The sequence below is a fragment of the Cygnus olor genome, chromosome 10 (genome assembly GCF_009769625.2).
Source record: "Cygnus olor isolate bCygOlo1 chromosome 10, bCygOlo1.pri.v2, whole genome shotgun sequence".
NCBI classification, from domain to species: Eukaryota; Metazoa; Chordata; class Aves; order Anseriformes; family Anatidae; genus Cygnus; species Cygnus olor.
Window position 1 is genome coordinate 21,277,819 of NC_049178.1, and position 19,933 is coordinate 21,297,751.

General features: G+C 43.8%; 1 protein-coding gene across 7 annotated transcripts in view; it reads left to right on the top strand.

Moving 5' to 3' along the window:
- GRM7 (glutamate metabotropic receptor 7) overlaps positions 1 to 19,933 on the top strand; it is a 267,773-nt gene that overhangs the window by 138,583 nt on the left and 109,257 nt on the right. For all 7 annotated transcript variants that reach the window (XM_040568674.1, XM_040568681.1, XM_040568675.1 and 4 more), the window contains exons 3-4: positions 5,104 to 5,245; positions 6,079 to 6,233. In XM_040568674.1, coding sequence (XP_040424608.1) covers positions 5,104 to 5,245; positions 6,079 to 6,233 — 297 coding nt within the window. The remainder of the gene's footprint in view (positions 1 to 5,103; positions 5,246 to 6,078; positions 6,234 to 19,933) is intronic.

Consider the following 19,933-nt stretch of genomic DNA (forward strand, 5'->3'; position numbering starts at 1 on the left):
CAGAAGCATTCCGACTCCCAGCATTACAGAGGAAATCTAAGAACTTGGTTATAAAAACCTCAAATCCACCAATTTCAGGAACTCAAAAATTTCTGGAGTAAAGAGAATTTTTCTCCTCTGATTAGGTTATGCTGCTTTTCCCAAGATCATTGCAGGTTTTCAGATAAATAAATAACTAAATAATTGGAAAGGGCACTGACAGAATAATCACTGCTCACTCCTTCAACTGACTTGTCCGTACTCTATCCAAATATCCAAACCAAGATATCACTTGTAGCAAAGACTACAGTCTCTTTTAGATAACAGTGGAATTGACTATCCATTTATACAACTTTCCCAAATGTACAGAAAAGCAGAAACACTTTTCTGAAGTTCATTGTGCACAAGTGTTGTGTCTGGCTGTTGAAGCCGTGGAGCGTACAGCAGGCACCAGTCCCTCGCCTTGCCTTCCTTGGCACGCGCTGCCTCCGAGGAGCACAGCTGCGTGTTTTGGGGAGGAGCAGAGCTATTCCGTGTGTTTGGGTCAGCTTGTTGGCCATCACCATGGCAGGCTTTTGTGGATGCAATCAGACAGATTCAGTCCTGGGTTTCCTAACTCTGTCTTTGGCTAGTGGATGGTGTTTTTTTAACATCTCTGGAGAGAAAAAAAATTAAAAAAAAAAATACATTTGTTAGCTGGAGCTGTTCTCCAAGCATCAAAGGAAGAATGATTTAGGCTTCTCAAAGGTTTCCATGAAGTTTTCCATCTTGGCAATGTCATTAGCGCTGGAAAGAATCAAAGTCTTAGTGATCCAGCTGCTTGCTCGTGCGCATAGCCAGAGGGACCACGAGGGAGCCGAGGGAGCACTGCCTTTCTCCCTCCCAGCATGACTGGGGAGCGGGCACCAGCTGCCTGCCCTGTACCTCTCTGTGCTGGGCTTGCACAACTGCTGAATGCTCTCTCATGAATCTGTAGTTCAAATCCCTTTTATGCATTTCCAGTGTCCATTATCTTTATGGCGGCCTTGCCTTTGGCAGCAGAGTGCCGCTTACCTGCTCTCGTCACTTGCCGGACAGATTCCTGCAGCACCGCGCAGCCACGGGGCTCCTCGTGCCGGCCGCGGGGTGCGGTGGTGGTGTGGCTCCCGGAGCTGCAGGGTACCGGCAATTGCCAGAGCAGTTTGTAGCTGGTTGGAGCATTCATGGCTCTCCCGTCCATCAGGGGTAATATTTTACTGCGGAAATCCTATGACAAAATCCTTAATTTGCAACTTTCAGATTTTTACTGCGTAATTGCCTTGGAGGTTTTTACTTCAGGAGCACTGTGAATTAACTTGACAACTTACATAATTGTGCACATGTGTTTCCTGTTGTAATAAGAATGCAAGACGAGAACGTGAAAGTTAAACTTACTCTGTACGTGTCATTTGGACAATATACCCTAAATTCCTTGGGCAGTTGTTACTGCAAAGGAAAGAAAAATGGCACCTGCCTCTGCCTGCCATGAGATCCTCCGCAGAGGTCGAAGCGCTCTCGAACGAGCTCGTAAGCCCAGCTGTAAACAGATGGGATGTGAGCAGAGCAGAGCTGGTGGCTGGCGGCTCACCCGCTCCTGCAGCAGGAGCTTGTGCTCGGGTGCCAGTGCTGCCCAGTTAGGCCTGAGCAAAGCAAAGCAAGTAAAGACAGTAGCGCATCTTGACCCGTGCAGTGACTGGGAGCACGTATTAGTCAATTTGTAATAATGCTACTTTCCTGGAAGAGGCACTAGCAATTGAAAATCAAAATATCCATCAACATGTCTGAATTGTATCGTTTGGGTCTTGAACCTCTTGCATCCTACTCTCTGCCTTTTTCATTTGCCCGTGCTGTGCTTTGTACTGCTCACCACGCTGGCATGCTAAAAAGGAATCTCTGTTACCTGCCTGCACCAGTGGACGGCAGAGAAACTAAGAGCCGACTTGCCCAAGGCAGTGAAAAAACCTCTGTGATGCAAAAAAGACCTGAAATCATCCTTCCGAAATTCCAGCATCCTTTCTCCATCCTGGATCCCCTGTCCTTTGAAACCACATGGATATCCCATGCTTTCAAGTTGGATGTTGCATTGGAGGGCTTTTTTCCTCACTATTGAGCCTGGCCGCAGCTGTCCCTGTCCAAAGATGCTCAGTTCAGCTGTAATCATTATCAACTATAATGAGATTTTTGGCTTCTCCATCCAGGCAGTAGAGATCGCACGACCCACACAAGAGGTGTAATTATTGTCAGGATGGGTTGCTGAGCTAGCAGGCCTGCCAACTATTTCAGTCCTCTTTTCATGCACCTAAATCATGTAGGTGGCAATTACTTAATATTAGACACTGTTTCTTTCTTTCTTTTTTTTATAGTAGTTTTATAACCACAGTGTTTATAATGGCACGGTCTAGATTCTGTTTCCTTTTTTCTTTGCCCCTTGGATACAACGGTTCTGCAATGAAGGTAGGCTCTTAGCAGCGACGTACCGCTGCTGTGGGCTCCTGGTTGCAGCCCCCATCGCTGCTGGCGGCTCTCCCCTCCCAGTACCCACACGCCTCATGTGTGTGCAGCCTCGTGGCTGGGGAAAAGAAACTGTAAGCATTCCTTTCTCCTGTTTTTAAAAGCTCTTACTTACTGGCACTGCACTTTGGAATCCGAAGTTGGGGAATGTTGTTCCACTGCCTGTCCGTGGGTGTCTGTTCTTTGGAGCTGTGCCTCTGGTCCTCTTGTAAGAGCTCACTTTTTCTGAATGAAAGCAATGGAGAGCTATGAGGGATTGCCAAGGATCTCCACGGTACCTTTAGAGGTGTCTAAATAACAGTTGCATCCAGCATGCGAAAGCCCTTTGGTCTCGTCACTACAAAATAAATCCTCCCCTGTTCTGCTGTGTCAAAGCGGGACCCTCTGGAAAGGACGCCGTGGCAGGAATGCATTAATTTCTACCTGACAAATCCTTTTTTTTAGCCCCTCAGTGAATTCTCCAAAGTTCCTAAGTCCTTATTTAAGAAGAGAAATGAGAGTCTCTTGTGGGAGATTGGAAGTACCTTGGCTCGGTGCGATGGAGAGCCTGGGAGGGTCCTTTCCCTCAGCAGCTGATAATTTTAAATTCTCCTTAGGCGTGATGCCCGAAGGGAGAGGCTTTTCGCTAGGAGAAGGAAAAGGACGGAGCCCGGTCCTGCCCTGGACACGGCGCACAGACACAGCGACTGCTCCCTGCCTCCCTCCTGCTGTCCGCGGGTGCCTGCGCCCGGGCACTGCTGTGGCCCCGCTGCTGGAGCGGGAGTCTCGGGCTCAAAGCCAGAGCTGCCGGGGGTCAGCCTTTAACCAAGGCATAATCCGTGCCAAATGGGGCAATTTGGGAAAGCTGGATAACTGCTCCTGAAGCTGGGTTGGTTTCGTCTAATTTTGACTAGGGAAAATAACAGGAAAGAGGATTTCCAAAGTGTTTGGGCTTTTGGAACTTCCTAGCAACTAGAGTTTCTCTCCTCATTTTCAAATGAAGTTTCTGTTTAGAAATCAGTATTATTTTCTTTTCCAGAAGAAATCAGGTTATGATAAATTTAAGTTGTAATAACTGTAGAACAGAAACAAACCGTGTGTGAGTCAGTGAAAAACTTAAAGGTTATTTTCTGTTTTATCTTTTCTCAACCTTTTCTTTTTTACAATTTATTTTCTTCCCACTGGAAGCGATCTTTTTCCCCCGGAGTTTTTGGATCACCTAGTACCGAGAGACCTGGCTTGACTGCAGTCAGCCTCTGTCTCTCAACTTCTCCACTTCTGAAATAAGAAAAATGAGCCTGACCTTCTTTATAAAGCACTCAGAGATCGCAGATGAGATGTAATATAGCAGAGCCCTGTTTTGCAACTCTAAAACCATATATTTGCAAATGCTCAGTGGTTTTCCTCTAGGTGTTTTTATGTCAGCTTTGCCATGTTATAGGACAATTATGGTAGTTTCTGGCAGAATGTGTGCAGGCAGGATGTGCTGATGGTGGAAGAGCTTTCTCCTCTAGAAATCCTGTCCTATAGAACACCTTCTCTGTTTCTTCGTTTAGCTATTCTTTTAAATCTGGATTTTAAAGTGTGTCAGTAAATATCTTCTTTGTCCTGCTGTCTTTTAAGTAATTCATCCCCACTTACGATTCTTACTATGTACCTCTAATGCTTTATTAATTAACACACTGTGCAGTACGCTGAGGAAGTTGTTATCTAGGATGCCAGTAAAGATGAAAGAGTTTATTGCCGAGAAACAAAACAATAAAGGCAGAAGTGTGATTTCATCTCCTTACAGTGACAAGGAGAATGTCACTGGAGTTGTGATTTTTTTATATATGTTAATTTTAATTTTTCTCCAACCATGCTAAATAACAGTAATTTGTGAAATGTGTTAAAACTATTACCTTGATATGGATGTGGTTATCACTGTTATTGTGTTGTTACTGTTTTTTTCAATACTATCTGTGCATTTATGAGAAGTCCAATTCACAGACATGTAGTTTATCTTGAGATCACAATTGCCTGGGCAGCTCCATCCCATTTGATAATGGACATTTTCAAAGAGAAAGGATTTTCTTGACCAATCTTTCCTTTTGCCAATATTTCAACTAATTTGTCGTTCCTATTTCAAATAAGTTGTTTCAGCAGAAGCATTTTCACTTAATATCCTTTAACTTGCAAAATCAGCGTCCCTGCTCTGCACCAAGATAGTTTGTCTAATACCTTGTAAACACCACTTGCCTTTGAGCCTGTGTTGTTGTTGTTGTTTAATTGTTTTAAGTTTGTTCATGTTTGTTGTTGGGGTTTTGTTGGTTTTTTCCCCTTGCTGTCTCGTTTATTGGTTTATTACTCTGTGTTGTTATTTTCACAGCCGTGTTCAATCCATGACCCTGCTCAGGTGTGCATACTGTGTATATCTTAAGGAACTAGTCTATGTCCCACCCAGACAATACCAAATTGTAGCAATACCTCAGGATACCTGATGCGAAGATTAAATTCTACGTGAAGGCAGCAGTCAGAGAGTTTTTCTTACTTCCAGGCTCCCCTTCCAGTCCACATGTCTCCGCTGCCTTTCCTGTGTTCTCCATTGACTGAGCCCTTTTCTTCTTTCTTCGGCAGGTGGGCTCTGCATCGCTCAGTCCCTGAAAATCCCCCAGGATCGCAAGGACAAGACCATCGACTTTGATAAGATTATCAAGCAGCTCCTAGAAACTCCCAATGCCAGGGCCATCGTTATTTTTGCCAATGATGAGGACATAAAGTAAGGACGATGAGGGAACTAATTCATTTGATAGATGTGCAGAAACGAGAAAGCAAGAATACAAATAATGAAGGGGGAATGTCTGTTGGTAAGAGCCGTGTGGGGATGTGGTGTGGACGCTTTGTAGGGCAACGCCGGAGTCGTGACTGCTGCTGCCCTGGCTCATGTGGCACCCCAGGCCACACACTGCTGCAGAGGGGAGAAGGGAGTGATAACCTGAAAAGAATGAAGGTCTGAAAGCTTTTCTTGTCGTAGGATTTTGCATGCATTTGATGGCAGACCTGACCTTAGCTCTCAAACAGAAGATGCTCTTCTCTCCAAGCTCATACTACTATGTATTATTAATTCACAGTGTATTTTCTGGCAGATGATGGTTACTAGTGACATAATGGCTTGGATGCTTAAGGTTAAACCACATAATTCAGGTACCACTTGCCCTTAAAATAATATAAAGAATATTTTAGAAGCGTGACTCTTATTTTTCACTTGAGAATTTTAAATCAGCTTGAAATTTTGATGGCAATGTCAGGTGCTGAGAGGCTCAGTTATACAAAGAGGCAGAAAGAAATTGGGATGAGGTTTCAGTGAAGTCAATGGCAAAACATTTAAGTTGTAGTAAAATTGTGATTTCATTCTTAGGATATACGGTGAATTAAAAGAGAGGTTTAATCAGTGCTGCATGGATTGTGACACAATGTGTTGTGAAATTTCTGAGCTCTGTTGGTTACAGGAATACGTTATTTCTGTTCATTCTGCAATTGCCACACACTATTTTTACCAAGCAATCGTGTTCAAATTAAATTAACTTGTGAACAAAATGTTCTTTTCCACAGGCAGATCCTCGCAGCCGCCAAGAGGGCAGATCAAGTCGGGCACTTTCTGTGGGTGGGCTCGGACACGTGGGGCTCCAAAGTGAGTCCCCTGCTGCAGCAGGAAGACGTTGCTGAGGGAGCCATCACCATCCTGCCCAAGCGAGCGACCATTGAGGGTGAGCACTCTCCTCTGATTGACTTTTTCTCACAGCTTCTCACCCTTTCTTTTTTTGTTTCCTGAAAATCTTGTGGTACAAAATTGATTGCCCATATTTTTTCTTGTGGATAAATATGTATAGGCATGGTAGTATTGAAAGAGTATAAAGCACACTGAGCCAGTCTTTATCCCCTGAAATTTTCCTGAATGTTTGTGTTCCTCGTCCAAAAACTATATGCTATTTCCACAACCAAAAAGTGATGAGCAGCTATCTATATCACCAAAAAAGATGTAACCCAAAATGATCTTAACATATCATGTATGTATTCAGGAAGAGAAAATCTATTGCAATTACATATCACCTCTGAAGCACTGGGTAAGCTTTCTACTGAAGAGGTAAAAATTCAGTCGATTGTCTGATTCTTACATACTATATACTATCCCCTTTGTAGAGATGCTCAGCTATCCACATGACTTCCTCTGGGCAAACCAAACATGCTGATTAGAGTCCGTGTTCTCTTTAACATGAAAAGTTCTTTATAGGAGGGACTCTGGGCAAAGAGAACCAACTCCTCTGTTGTGCCAGGCAGGGTCTCCAAAGAGTCCTTGAATGTGTTGCATGCATTAAAATGGGCTCTGGTGTCTTCACTCACAGGGAAACCAAATATTTGCATTCATTTTTACTGTGTCTACTCTACCACCTCATTAGTTATTTTTCTCAGATCCATAATATTAAATTTTTAAACCCTGGAGGCATTTTCACATGTTACTTCTCCATAAATACGTAAAGTTGATAGACAATGAAGTGTTCTGTTTCTTAAAAACAGGATATTTTAATAATCTTTTCATATTGTTAGTATTCATCCCTGAGGGTTTCTGACAGAGAAACTAAAAGTCTACCAACAGTACACAGAAATAAAAACTTTCCAAGTTTTTTTTATTTAAAAATATTTTGCTCCTACATTATACATTAAGCCTATTGGACATAATGGGGTTGGCTTTTGGAAACAAGTGGCAATAACAAAGGGGCAGGGTTCATGTACAGAAAGTCAGTTAGGTAACAGCTACAAATATCAGCACAGTTAATGCATCTGCAAAATACACGTTCATCCAGCCTGCAGATAGCTTATTCACGGATTATATTAGGCTATTGCCTAAAAGTTGGCTTGTTGCATTCTGCACTTGTAGTCACACAGACTGCATGATTGCTAGAGTGTGTGAGGCGTAAATTATATTTTGCCTATATATATAATTGCATTCATTCTTCAAGAGCTCCTACCGTACGAGCAGTCGCATATTTTGCGGTCCATAAGTTGCACGTTATTTGCCAGAAAGGGCGAAAACACTCAGCCAAAAATAGGTACCGTGCTTGGCATTAAAGGAGAGGCAGAGCAAAGTGTCCTAGAATAGCAGTTCCAATGTCAATAGCAAATGTTTCCTGCATGCTCTGTGACCACTCATAAAGGTTCAGGCTTGTACTTACCTTTTTCAATCCCGTTCATCCATCCCTAATTACCATCTGTATTTGCCATCTGCTTAGCCCTGTAAGGAGGAAGAGTAAAAGGCTGGTTAAGAGCACAGAGCGAAGTCCCACCCTCCTGTACCGTAATTCTCATACTGTCCTTCTCCTCAATAATCCTCAAACCTGTCCCATTAAGTGTTGCTCTCTGTGTGAAGCAGTTTTCCAGAACTCAACATCTCTCCTTTCGAACCAATTCCATTTCTGTTTCATCCAGTGAGAAGCATCCATTGGAATCCGTTACTTATAGGAAGTAAGTAATCCTTAGGTATTAGCACTTCTTTGCTTAGTGAGGCTGTTATCCATATGGATTGTCTGTCTTGCATTTGCGCTGCTGTATGTTGTTTTGCTTTTCTTTCTGTTGTTGTAGTAATTTCATTTGGCTATGAATCCAAGAGAACTGGAAACAGACATTTTAATGTTATTCTTTTATCATCCAGCAATGAACATCTGCTTCCTAAAATTTAGTAATGGATTTCTTTGAATGAATACATAAAATAAATGAAATAAGAAGCTTTGATTTCCCCTATAAATTGATGGAAACAAACTAAATTAGCAGAATGGAACTCAATTTGCCCTAAAGGAAGATATCTTGAGCAGTATCCCAGCCTAGCAGGCTCCTTTTTCCATAGTGGTGTGCAGCAGTGCGGCCGCCAGCCCCTGCGGCTCACCGGCTCCAGAGCAAGGCACCACTCAAGTGCCAGCCTCATTCCCACTGGGGCTGGTGAGAGCTTCTATACTAAGGATGAATAAAGGGGTTGTCCTTATTTTACTCCTCAAGAGAGTTATCCTTTTGCTTCTTCCTTTTGTGTTAAATAGGATTTGTAATATGTTAGAAACAGATGCCTAACAAACAAAGGGAAGTACTGCAGCTTTCCTTCCTAGAGAACACCAAAACTTAATATTAAATAGGTGATGCTGCTAGCCTCTTGTTATGCTTCATAGAAAAATGCAAGGCTAATAGGGCAGGAAAAGCTAAATTGCATTGAAAAGTAATGTGCCAGCGTGTTGAAGTGTATATGGTGCACTTTGGATTATCAGATTTTTGACATCTGTAAAGTTATTGGCCACGTAAGTCATAAACTGAAATGGTCATTTTGCAGAAAAAGACGTTTTTTGAGTAGCACTTCTCCAGCCATGACTCTTTGATGCAAATCACAGATGTGAAATGCAGGTATGTTGGCGCATTTACACCTACCTACACATGTGCCATTTGAAATTCCTGCTTTCCGTAACAGTGGGTATACCCCAGAAGCATCCAGCTCTGCAGTTTGACACACACTTTCTTGTAGCGTCAGGCTCCAGACATGCAGTTATTTGTCTTGATGCTTGATGTCACTTGTGGGACAAAATTTTCTTTGCCATAGTCCCATGGGGTGATTTAGGAAATCATTACATCAACTTAATTCATTCCTCTTAAGTCAGTCTTAATATAGCCCAATTGTGTGTGATGTAATTATGCTGAAAGGATAAAGTTGCATCTTATTTGCATAATTGCAGTAGACAGTGAGCCAGAGGAAGTGCAAACTTAAATAGTAATCACTTTGTAGAAACTTGTGTTTGAAACTAGCTCCCCAGCCAACTTCAACCAAGTATCAACTAGGTTGAAAGGCTTTCCAAGGTATTCAGGTTAAAAAGCAGAGTGTACGTGCTTTTGGAACAACTATTGCAGGTGAATATTATATCCTGGTTATTGTTACTTCGAACTCTTCCCCCCCCCAAAAAAAGGTTTAATGGTGTGTCCTCGTGCTCACATATTATTAAAACATCAGCCCAATCCAGAAACTCAGCATATGCTCAGAGGAAGAAGCACAGCGTGTTGCATTGCAGTACTGCAAGTAGCAGTGCTTGTGTTTCTGAGAGTTTGGTCATTCTTCTTGCTTCAAATAGTCTTTTTCTAGAGTATCGCCTTGTAACATTTCTGTGGAAAGGTGTAATGTAAGCACAGAGCAAATATTAGTGTTGGAATGTGAGAAAAATAGCTTAAAAGACAAAAGATGTTTTTTTCTCATTAAAATGTGGATGGGATGTGTTGTTATTATGTTCATTTTACAATGATACAGAAATGATGAACATCCGTGGCTCTGCATGCATCTGACATTCGATAAAACAACAACACAACAGAAAAAAAATCTGCAGAACATCTTTCTTCAAAAAGCATTTGGTGCAGTTTTACCTACTGCTGCTTTGTTCCTCAGAAACCCACATTCTTCTGCATTCAGCTGAACGGAAGTGTAAATGTTGCACATGGGGGAGATTCCTCTATCAGTTGGCGCTGAAGGACAGAAAGGGTGCCCTGCTAATCTCAGGAAGGGCGCAATACCACAAAGAGGAGAAACTGTGAGCTACAGGAAGAGTTGGGGCAGCAAAAGCTGGCTATTTTGAAGCAATGTTGCAATCAGGATAATGGTGAAAACGGAAGATGTTGAGGAAGGTATAACAATCCCCCAAAATTTCAAGTGCTACAGGGAAAGTGGAAGCACAGTGGAAAATGAGAAGAAAGGCTGAGATTTCAAGAAACAAGTGTTTTGTTCTCACAGTTCAGCTGAGCTACTTGCTTTCAGAATAGCAAATTATCGTATTGGTTTTCTTCTCTCTAGGCAGTGATGGTCTAAGAGAAAGTTGTTCATTTGTCCCAGTTTTCATTGAAAGTCCCAGAAGCATTTTTGACCATTCAAACCAGCACGGAGCAAGCAATGGAAACACTCCCTGCATTCCCGCAGATCACACATCATCAGTGGAGTTCTCCAAGTGATGAACTGCAACCCTATTTCTTTGTAGATGTAAATGAACTTCTTCTACGCAAGTCTTTTTTAATCACAAAGTGACCTTTCGGTATTCTGCTGCCACTTTACTTCTTCATTTTTCAGCAAATTTAATAAACTTCAGAGCATTTCCTCTTCTTGTTATCACCGCTATACCAAAATCTAATTATACTTTTTAACTGCCTGGGGTAGCTGCCTTTATTACGCCGCATACATATATATGGGAGATATCTGGATGACCCTCTGATTAAAGATGATAATACTGCTGGTCCATACATAATTAAAGTTCTCCCTAGCAGGCAGTTTCAAAGTCAGGAGTTCCTAAATTCTGTCCCTGGAGCAAAAGTAGTTCTTTCTGGCAGTGATAAGAAAGTATCTGTGCCATGAGGGAAGGAAAAGCCTCATCCTTTTGGAGTAGATTTGTGCAGCATTTGCTGAATTAAATACGGAAAGCTTTTAGATAATGCATCTACAGACAGCTATTTAAGTCCTAGGACTCAACTAATAAAGATGGTCTTGGAGTGCGGAATGATGGTCTTTCTTCCCCTCTCTTTTTTCTTTCTCATCTTTTCTTCAAGTCAGAGCAATATCCACATTTCAGATTTTGAATTTGCTTCCATCAATCTTTAATACCTATCAAGATTAAAACCGGCTCATTAGAGCTCTTGAGGAGTATGGCAGTGGAGACCAGGCAGAACAAGTATAACATGAAAATTTGGGATCTTGGTTCAACATTTGGAAGTTATTTCTGTGGCTATATATATGTATATAATGTTAATTATTTTGGAAGTCTAGCAAAATTATTTGCCTGCAGTGAAAAAATATCCTTTATGGTTTCAGGTGAGAATTTGATGAAACTTAACAATGAGATTCAACTAGATTTAAGGCAAAAGATTCAGTTCCAGCAAGCTGTGGATGTGTTGAAGGTTTGCAGTCTCATGAAACGCTCATCTAACAGGTTAATGGATGGCTCAAATTCAGCACAAGAAAGTGCATAGCTATTTAAAAAAATAGAAGTATTGCAAATGCTGTAAATCAACATAACTGTCCTTGAATTTTTCAGTTGCTTGTCTTCCGAATAGATAGTGAACCATGGTTTTGAATGGTTTTGTTTTTATTTCCAGCAGGAGCTGGTTTGCCTTTTTTTTTTTTTTGGGGGGGGGGGGGGGTGGGCAGGATCATACCTGAGGGAGAAAAAATAAAAACAGAATGAAATCATCTCTCACTGTTTAGTGGCTTTCAATTATTTTACCTTCACATCCCCAGTCTAGCAAAATAAGAGAGCTCAAGGTTCATTTTCCTGTGTTACAGACAGTATTAAGTTTTAGCCAGCATTAATAAATATGGGCCCGATATTCTTTACCTAGCTACAGCTGCCTTTACCCCATATGCTTGTGTGGGAGAGATGTGCTTGCTTTGTGCAGTGTTTATTCAACTCCTCTCTGAACAGTGCAGAAAACTGTCTTCTTCCTTCGCACAACAGTGTTTGTAAAATAATCAGGTTTTGATTTTTTTTCCTGCTTGGTACAGAGCTTTTTAAAGCACTCTGTTCTCAAGCTTTTTCTCTGTGCCCCTGGGGCAGAGCTCTCAGGAGGGTGAGAGATGGCGAGCCCCGGCCTTGGGGGTTTGCTCCATCCATGCGGGGCTGCCTGGCGGGGGGATTTCTGTGGCCTCCGCGGGGCAGACGCCATGAGCTGGAAAAGCCAGGAGGAAACGGGGACACAAATCGTAAGGGACAAGTCATAAGAGGAGTAGCATGGACTGTCTCTCCTTAATTTACACTTCCCATTACCTCCCCTGCATTTTCCTCCCCTGGTCTGGTCTACTTTCTGTACAGCTGGAAAGCCTCAGGGACTGGGTCTCCCTTGGCGCCTCCGGGCTGGCGGCTCGAGAGCAGCAGAGTGGCTCTGTTTTGGACACATTTGTTTATTTGCATTTTTTTTACTTGTGAGTAAATTGCATTTACCAGCTTTGGAATTAAAATGCTAAGGGTGCTGTGTGTTTGTATTGATTGACTAAGCAAACACAGAGATGTGTCATCTGTTAAGGTAAGTTTCTTTTTTCACCCAGTACACTTTATCACAAAGATACTTTCAAGTGGTACTTATAAACCTCCTAGAAAACGTCTTAGCTGGCCAAGTGCCACTGAAGGAAGAATTTACCTTTTGTTCTTCTATATCAATCACACAGTGTTTTTAAAGTCATTTGGTCCGCAAACTTGTTGAGAGCGCAACTTTCCCAGCGCTGATGAAGCCATTAATTGAATTTAAATTAGCACCGTGGTTACCTGGGAGTCCAAGCCACATGCAGCTGTGAAGAGTTTATTGCATATCGACTCGCGTGTCTTGGGAAAGTCACTCGAGGAGGTAAGATCAGCTTTGATTCCTCCCAGCTAAGAGCTGAGTCTCGTTGCCTGTTGCCCTTGTACGCACTGACCCATGGCGCAGGGTGCGGCGTGCCAGGACAGACGGCTGGACGGACGTGTGCCACGGGCTGGGCTGAGCGCTGCTCGAGTGAGCACCCTTCAGCCAGGATGCTCTGTACGCCGGGCGTCACGCCGCGTGTTTCTTGTCCGCTCCTTCGTGGTCTGCCACTTTGAAGCTCCGTTATAAAAGGAGGGATGCAATTAAACATTGGCTTGCATCCCATCGGAGGGCGATGGCCAGGCGCCTGGGATGGGTAGGTGAGGTGCTGCCGCTGCTGCGGGTCAGCCAGGCAGGGCTTGCTCCCTGGCTGTAGGCAGGAATTGTGCATTCACTGTGCAGGAACAGTAGCAATGCAGTGCTCAACTTTGAAGGGTTGAAATGAAGGCCTTGGGGAGAAGTTTGTCAAGTTCAAAGAGACAGTAGCTTAAGGGCAGCATTTTTTGTTAATATTCAGATATAGAAAAGAAACAGTTTCTATAAAGTTTCAAATTAATTTTTTTTGGCAGTTTCCTTTTAAATTAAGGAAGCTTTCTTCCATGAAGGTTTCTTTTTTTTCTCTCTTTTGTTTCATGTTCCCTATAAGTGCTAGTCACTGAGAAATATGGCCTCAGCAGCAGTCTTTGTGCTGCTGCAGTCTCAAAGGAAGAGCCCCGTGGCCCTCCAAACCCATGCTCCCTTAAGGGAATGCGTTTGAAAAAAAACATGTTCTGTTGCAAGTCAAAATGTAAACTTCTACGCCATCTTAGTGCAATATTTTGCTAAAGTCTGGCTGTTGGGTGCTGGTCAGTGATCGAGGCTCGTTTTGGTTTTCTGAGGCAGTTTGAAGTTGGGACCAGCCACTGCTTGGTGCAGGACACAGCTCACAACCACATCGGCATCAGCAAGACATTTTATCTCAGAGTTTGATGCAGCACCCTTTCAAAGGGTGTTGCTGCTTCATAGTAAAGGTCTAATTGGACTGTAAAGAACTGCCATGCAATAAAGATTTGGGGACCTTCTCTTTGGCCCCTTGCAATGAGCTTAACTGCTTGCCTAGCCTACAGCAGACCTGAGTTGCTGATAATCAGGGCCCTTCCGTACCCGTGCCAGCTGTTACTCATCCTGGGGATGTGCGTGCCTCTGCCTCTATTTCTGTATTTTGTGCATTCCTCCCAGGGCTTATGTTGGCATTTTCCCTTTGATGTTCATGTTTAACTGTTATTTCAGGACACTGGAGATTGTGTGGGTGGTTGTGCTGAGAGATGTGCACACACACCAGAGCGGCTGACACTGTGAGAAGACATGACTGGTAGGATAAAACCACTTAGCTGTGATCACTGTTCAGATCGGCAGTCAGTGGTCGTCGTTTTGAAGTAACCTGAACTGCATCTCCTAGAGACCGGTTTTCCTCTCACTGACCTGACACTGAAGCTGCCTGTGGGACACATCTGGGCAGAATATTTCCACCCAGAAAGCAAGAATTTTGTTTTCAGGAAGCCTGCTGTCATCGTGTGCCAGCCCCTGATCTGCATGTGCTCCGCCAGGGACCTCCTAGTGTCCCTCGGAGGGGCTGCTCTGCACGGCAGGCATTCAGGGGGCTTTGCTGTTAGGGAGGTCTCTCAGGGAAGTGCTTCACCCTCCGCGCAGCCGACAGCCGTGGGCTGCTTGCCAGCAGCTTTGCAAGGAAGCAGAGCCAAGGGCAGCTTAGGCTGGCAACCCAGGTCTCCATCCTTGTGCGGGGCGTTCAGCGGCACGGGGGCAGCATACAGCCAGCACACAAAGGTGGCAAATGCCTGCTTCCTGCCCTTCTGCTCCCCCAGTGTATCATTAGGAAATCCTAGTGTTTCCTAGTCTTGCTGGTCCTTACTTCTGTGCAGAGTTTTCAAGACTCATTTGTTTGATAGGAATTCATTTTCTGTCTGATAGTAAAACTGGCAGGATTTCCAGGATCTATAACACATATAGAAAGACTTAGTAGCCAGAAGTTCCTCTCTTTCTTTGTCCCTGGGGAAGACTGTTAGGTAATGCCAAAAGGTAAAGAGCAATCCTGAAGGTGTGCAAAAGGCTTTTCTCATGATCTAAAAACAAATCTCATGATCTGAAAGCTAGGCAAGGATTCGGTAGGCATCGCTCCCTGTCAGTCACTGCGGGAAGAGGTCTCCTTTCGTATGCAGTGAAGTTCTCTGGGTCTGGCAATGAGCGATGCTCAATTAGACCTTTTTTATTGGCACTTGATTTGCAGGGAGGAAGAATCCCAGCATGGCTTGGTTGAGCCATTTGAAAGCACTTCAGAAACACCGAAGTACCTCTGGCTGATCTGAATTTTCAGGAGCACCTTTCTGCGGCGGCACGCTGCGGGGGTGGCCGAGCTCGGGGATCTCACCGGACCCCACATGAGCGAGCTCCTCCTGGGCTGCTGAAGCAGAGCTGGCTCACGGGGAAGTCTAAAGAGGGATGTTTTACTCTGTCATTCTCTTTAGGCATAGAAACCCATGTCAAGAAAAGATTTTACCACCTTCTCCCACTCCCTTTGAGCAGTACTGGCACCAACACCACGCCACGCACAGAGCTCGTGTTGTGTTTGCCTCTGTGACTCAGTAAAACCAATGCAGGGAGCTGGGATGGTGGCACAGCAGTGTGCGAGGAGCACGAGCCTCATTGCTGCAACAGAGGAGCAGGAAAGGTTAACACTTGTTTCTACTTCACAGGAAATATATTAGAGTATTCATTTCACCATTCATATTTAACATATTTTTCAAGTAAAGAAAGAATAGCAAGAGCTTTCTGAAATAAACTGTTTCTGTTTTAGTTAAAAATAGCCACGAATGTTCCCAAGTATCTAGTTTCAAAAATACCATTCTGCAGGAGGGCTGGGAACTACAGGCTGTTCTTAATGGAACAGAGCATTTTTCATCCCTGATGTACTGCCTTGGCAGAGTGGGAGGGAGTTTAATATAGTATGTAGCGTTTCCAGTGCAGCGCCCGGTGGACTGCCCATCGGTGTTGCAGAACAGGCAATCAGGAGCGACACTTGTTTGATCGGTAGGACCGGTTGTTTCTCTTCGTGTTTGTTCCCACGTGTGATGAGTTTGGGCTCAAGAAATAGCCCTGAGTGAGGACTTTGGGATTAGGCCCATGGACCTGGGTGACTGTTTATTTTCCCTCAAAATTATTGCAGTGTTTTAATTTAGGAAGCTTCAGACACAGAAACTGGGGGCAGCGCAACACAGAATACAAATACAATCTGCTTGTGCCATAAGGTGATGGGAGAAATAAAAGGTTCAGTCATCAGTCTTTTCTACAAGGGTTATTTTTTGCAACAAGAAATTAAAATAACATTAATATATTAGAAACTAAAATGAAGGAAACAAATCCCTCTGCCATCTGCTAAGCAAACAGCAGCGCAGCCCGGTGGAGGAGCGTCTGTGCAGGGAGGGGAAGCAGCGGCAGGGGAGAGCTCCCTCCCTGCCTGGCACCAGGCGAGAGGGGTGCCTGGGGGAGCTGGGATGCACTGAACATCCCCTGCCAGTGGGATGCCATGCGTTCAGCAGGGTTGTTTTGGTGTTCGTTGGGCCCCGTTTCATTCCATCAGCCTGTGCTGTTCGTGCGTTTTGCTGCCTGGCAGGTATGAGGGCAAGCGTGTGTTCAGCGCTCCTCGCATCTGCTCCCTTAGCAAACTGCACGTGTTTTACCTGAAGTGTCTGTTAAATTCTCATGGGTAATTCCCTCATATATTACATCCTCTCCCAGGATAACTTGGAGTCTAGTATATGTACGGTAACACATTATTTCTATTCTGCTAAGTTTAGATTCATATTTAATATTTCTTTATCTTTTGTTATCAGCTATTCCATTATCGTTTACAAATGGTAACAAGTATAAACCTGTTTAATATTTCTTTTCCTCTTTGGGTTCAGTTTTTACTCTCTTTGAAAGATATTGGAAGCAAAAGTTCCTAAATTTTCACAAGAAATTTTTTTCCTATGCCATTTCTGACTCTGTAACTACAGCCCAAAGCGATTCTCTCTGTAGGCCACTTAAAATTAGTCTCTGCCATGTTCTATGACTCAATTATTCTTGCTCTTTATTAGCAAGCCTGAAAAGAAATACTACTTCACAATCTCTCAAGCAAAGCAAAAATAAAAAAGTTTGAGCCTTTTATTAGAGTAAAATGCAAATATGGCATTCATGTTTGCAAGTGACAAATAAATCTGCTTAGATTATATATTAAAAATATAGTCACTGTACGTCTTACGTGGTTATTAGCATCTGTCCTTTCCTGCATGAGCAGATATTTGCTGCCATCCTGGTTCTTGCTGTGGGGATCTGGAGCGTCCTGGGAAAGATCTCTGGGGGCTGCAGCTCCGCTGGGGCTCTGCGCACAGACCCTGGCTGATGTGAGCAGTGTGCTTGGGAAGCAGGCTGAGCTCTGCTGGGCGAGATGGGCTCAGACAGAAAAATAAAAGTGCTAATTTTGGGAAGTGGACAGAGGTCTGAAAGGTGGTTTCTTTTTGTTTGGTTGGTTGTTCTTTTTTCCTTCTGGTTTGCGTTGGCAGTGCTTGAATGAGTATAGGCTTTTGAAAGTAATAGTTTAGGAAATAATACACATAATTTCCCTAAAGACAATACAGTGAATGCTAAAGTGCTCACTTCACTCATGCGGGGTTTGCAGATCTGCTTTGGGACTGTTTTCATTTTGTTGGCTGTGTGATAGCACTCCAATATCCAAAAGAAGTGGAAAATTATTTAGAAAAAAAATTCTCAGTGTGATTACATCTTCTGGCTTTTAGAATAACAAAACTGGAGTCAGTACATGAATGATCTCCTCCTGGTAGGAACAGGTCTTGATCTCCTGGTAAGGAAAGATAAATACAGACATTTTGTTTCACAGCTGAAATATAACTATAGGATGGTGAACTGTGTTTGCAAGTACAGGTATTCATTCCTCTGTGCACTTTAAGGTCATACTGCATTGAAAGCGTAGTTCAGTCATTTTTTCAATTACATGATGTGGTTCATCTGGAAATTAACCCATTTCCTTACATTAACACAGCTGTACTGCAAGCAACATGCTCCTGTTTGCCTCTGGGGCTGCTGCTGCGCATCTGAAAGGTGATGATGTGGTGGTGGGAAAGACTGGCTCACCAAGGGATGGAAAGCTGCTGCTTTGGGCTGTCGCCCTCTTTCTGGCCGCTTTCAAACCACTAATAAAGTCGGGAGAGAAGGAAAGAGGCCTGGGAAGGGAAAGCACAGGCTCTGCCTCTGAAGTGATCATTGACTCCCATACTGCTCCAAGCTCTGCTTGTACGTCAGCAGCAGCTCATTGCACATGGTGCTGATACTTCTCACCTGCCCAAAAGTAATTGCATTAGAATTTGTAAGAATGAAGTATGAAGCAAGTGAGTGGCCTCAAATTGATGATTATTACTGGAAAGAGAACGGTGTAATTGCTTGTGAATAATGATTAAACCTAATTAGAGTCAGTGTTTTGCTGTTACACTGATAATACCCACCTGTAGTGCCTACCCTTCAGTATATTCTCCATGGGTTCAGCTCTTGGCTTGTAGTGCTCATGGGTCTGGGATGGTTACAGCCCAGTGCTGTGAGGAAAATCACTGGTGTATAGTGAAAAGATGTTGAAATTTTATTTTTTTGTCTTGTTGGTATCAGTAGTAATGCACAGACATCTGTGTAAAGGGACCCAAGTCCCAGAGGTGGCTGTGGGGTGGCTGCTGGGAGCAGAAGGCTTGAGTGCCCATGGCTCCTTCTGTGCAGGGACAGCAACAAGTGCTCATGAAGGGATGCTGGTGCTCAAAGTCACTTCTACAATCCCCCAGCTGCAATAAATTGTTAAAGTAAGTAGTGAAATAGACTCTTCACAAAGCTGAGGGTTTGTTTTTTGTTTTGTTTGTTTGCTTGTTTTTCTTTTCCCTGGGGATTTACTGGTTTTACTTGGTTAAACTTGGTTTACTTGGTTAAAAATAGGAAGAAACGAAGCCAGGTTGGTTGGGAGCACGTGTCTGTGCCTGGCTGATGGGGTGGATTTGTCGCTAAAGCGGATGGCACCCAGCTTGGAGGGGATCCTGGCAGCTCTGCTACACAGACAGGGATGTGAGGCAGGGTGTCCCAGAGCGGGGGCTCTGCCGTAGCGTTAGCTGACTGAAGAGTGCTGTATTTCAGGTGTTTATGTTCTTTCTTGTACTCTAATAAAGTTTGAATTAGGCAGCTTACTTGCGCAGGGCCAAGTGCATAGTCTAATACCACAACTTCGATTTGTAGAATTAAATCGGTGTGCTTTTAAAAATAAAAATAAGAAAACTAAATCACACCTGAACTCAATCTCCCTGGAATTCAGATGATGTTTTTAGCTTTGGCAACGATTTACAAATGCTGATGTGTCAATCCCCAAGGAGAGAATACTTGTCTCAAGTATTGCCACTTGAAATTTTGGGAAGCCACACAGATGTTCATCTCCTCATTATGGAAATAATGTATTTGGTATGAAGAGAGGGGAATACAAATTATCTTGCAACTCGAGAGCCGTTTAAAAGTTTCCTTATGTTCAGACTGCCTTATTTATCTCTGCCAAGGCGTTTCTGCTGGGACAGGTCCTGCAGCCTGTCTGCTGTGCAGGTTCCCCCCTGGCTGCAGGCTGTGCCCACGTCCGGCAGCTCTGCTCTCGCTGACGCTCACCGCTGGGTCGCTGAGGGATGAGGGCCTTTGGTGGCCCTGTGCCAGCCAGAGGAGGTACTGTTGGATGTGTCTTCGCAGAAGGTCTGCGTGGCTCAAAAGAAACAAGGCTGGGGTTTCCGAGTGCAACCTGTCGGTTTCTTATCAGTGAAATGAGCAGACCAGAGCCAAGCCCTGGTGGAGGGCGCTTGCCAGGTAGCTGTTACCACTCCGCGTGTGTAGCCAGAACCCAAACCTGGCTGCTGAACCTAGGGGTGGTGTGGTCCCGTGAGAGGAGGGGAAAAACAGCAGAAGTGATCAAAGGATGAGGAGCGGGTGCCTAGAGGATGTTCTGTTCCTG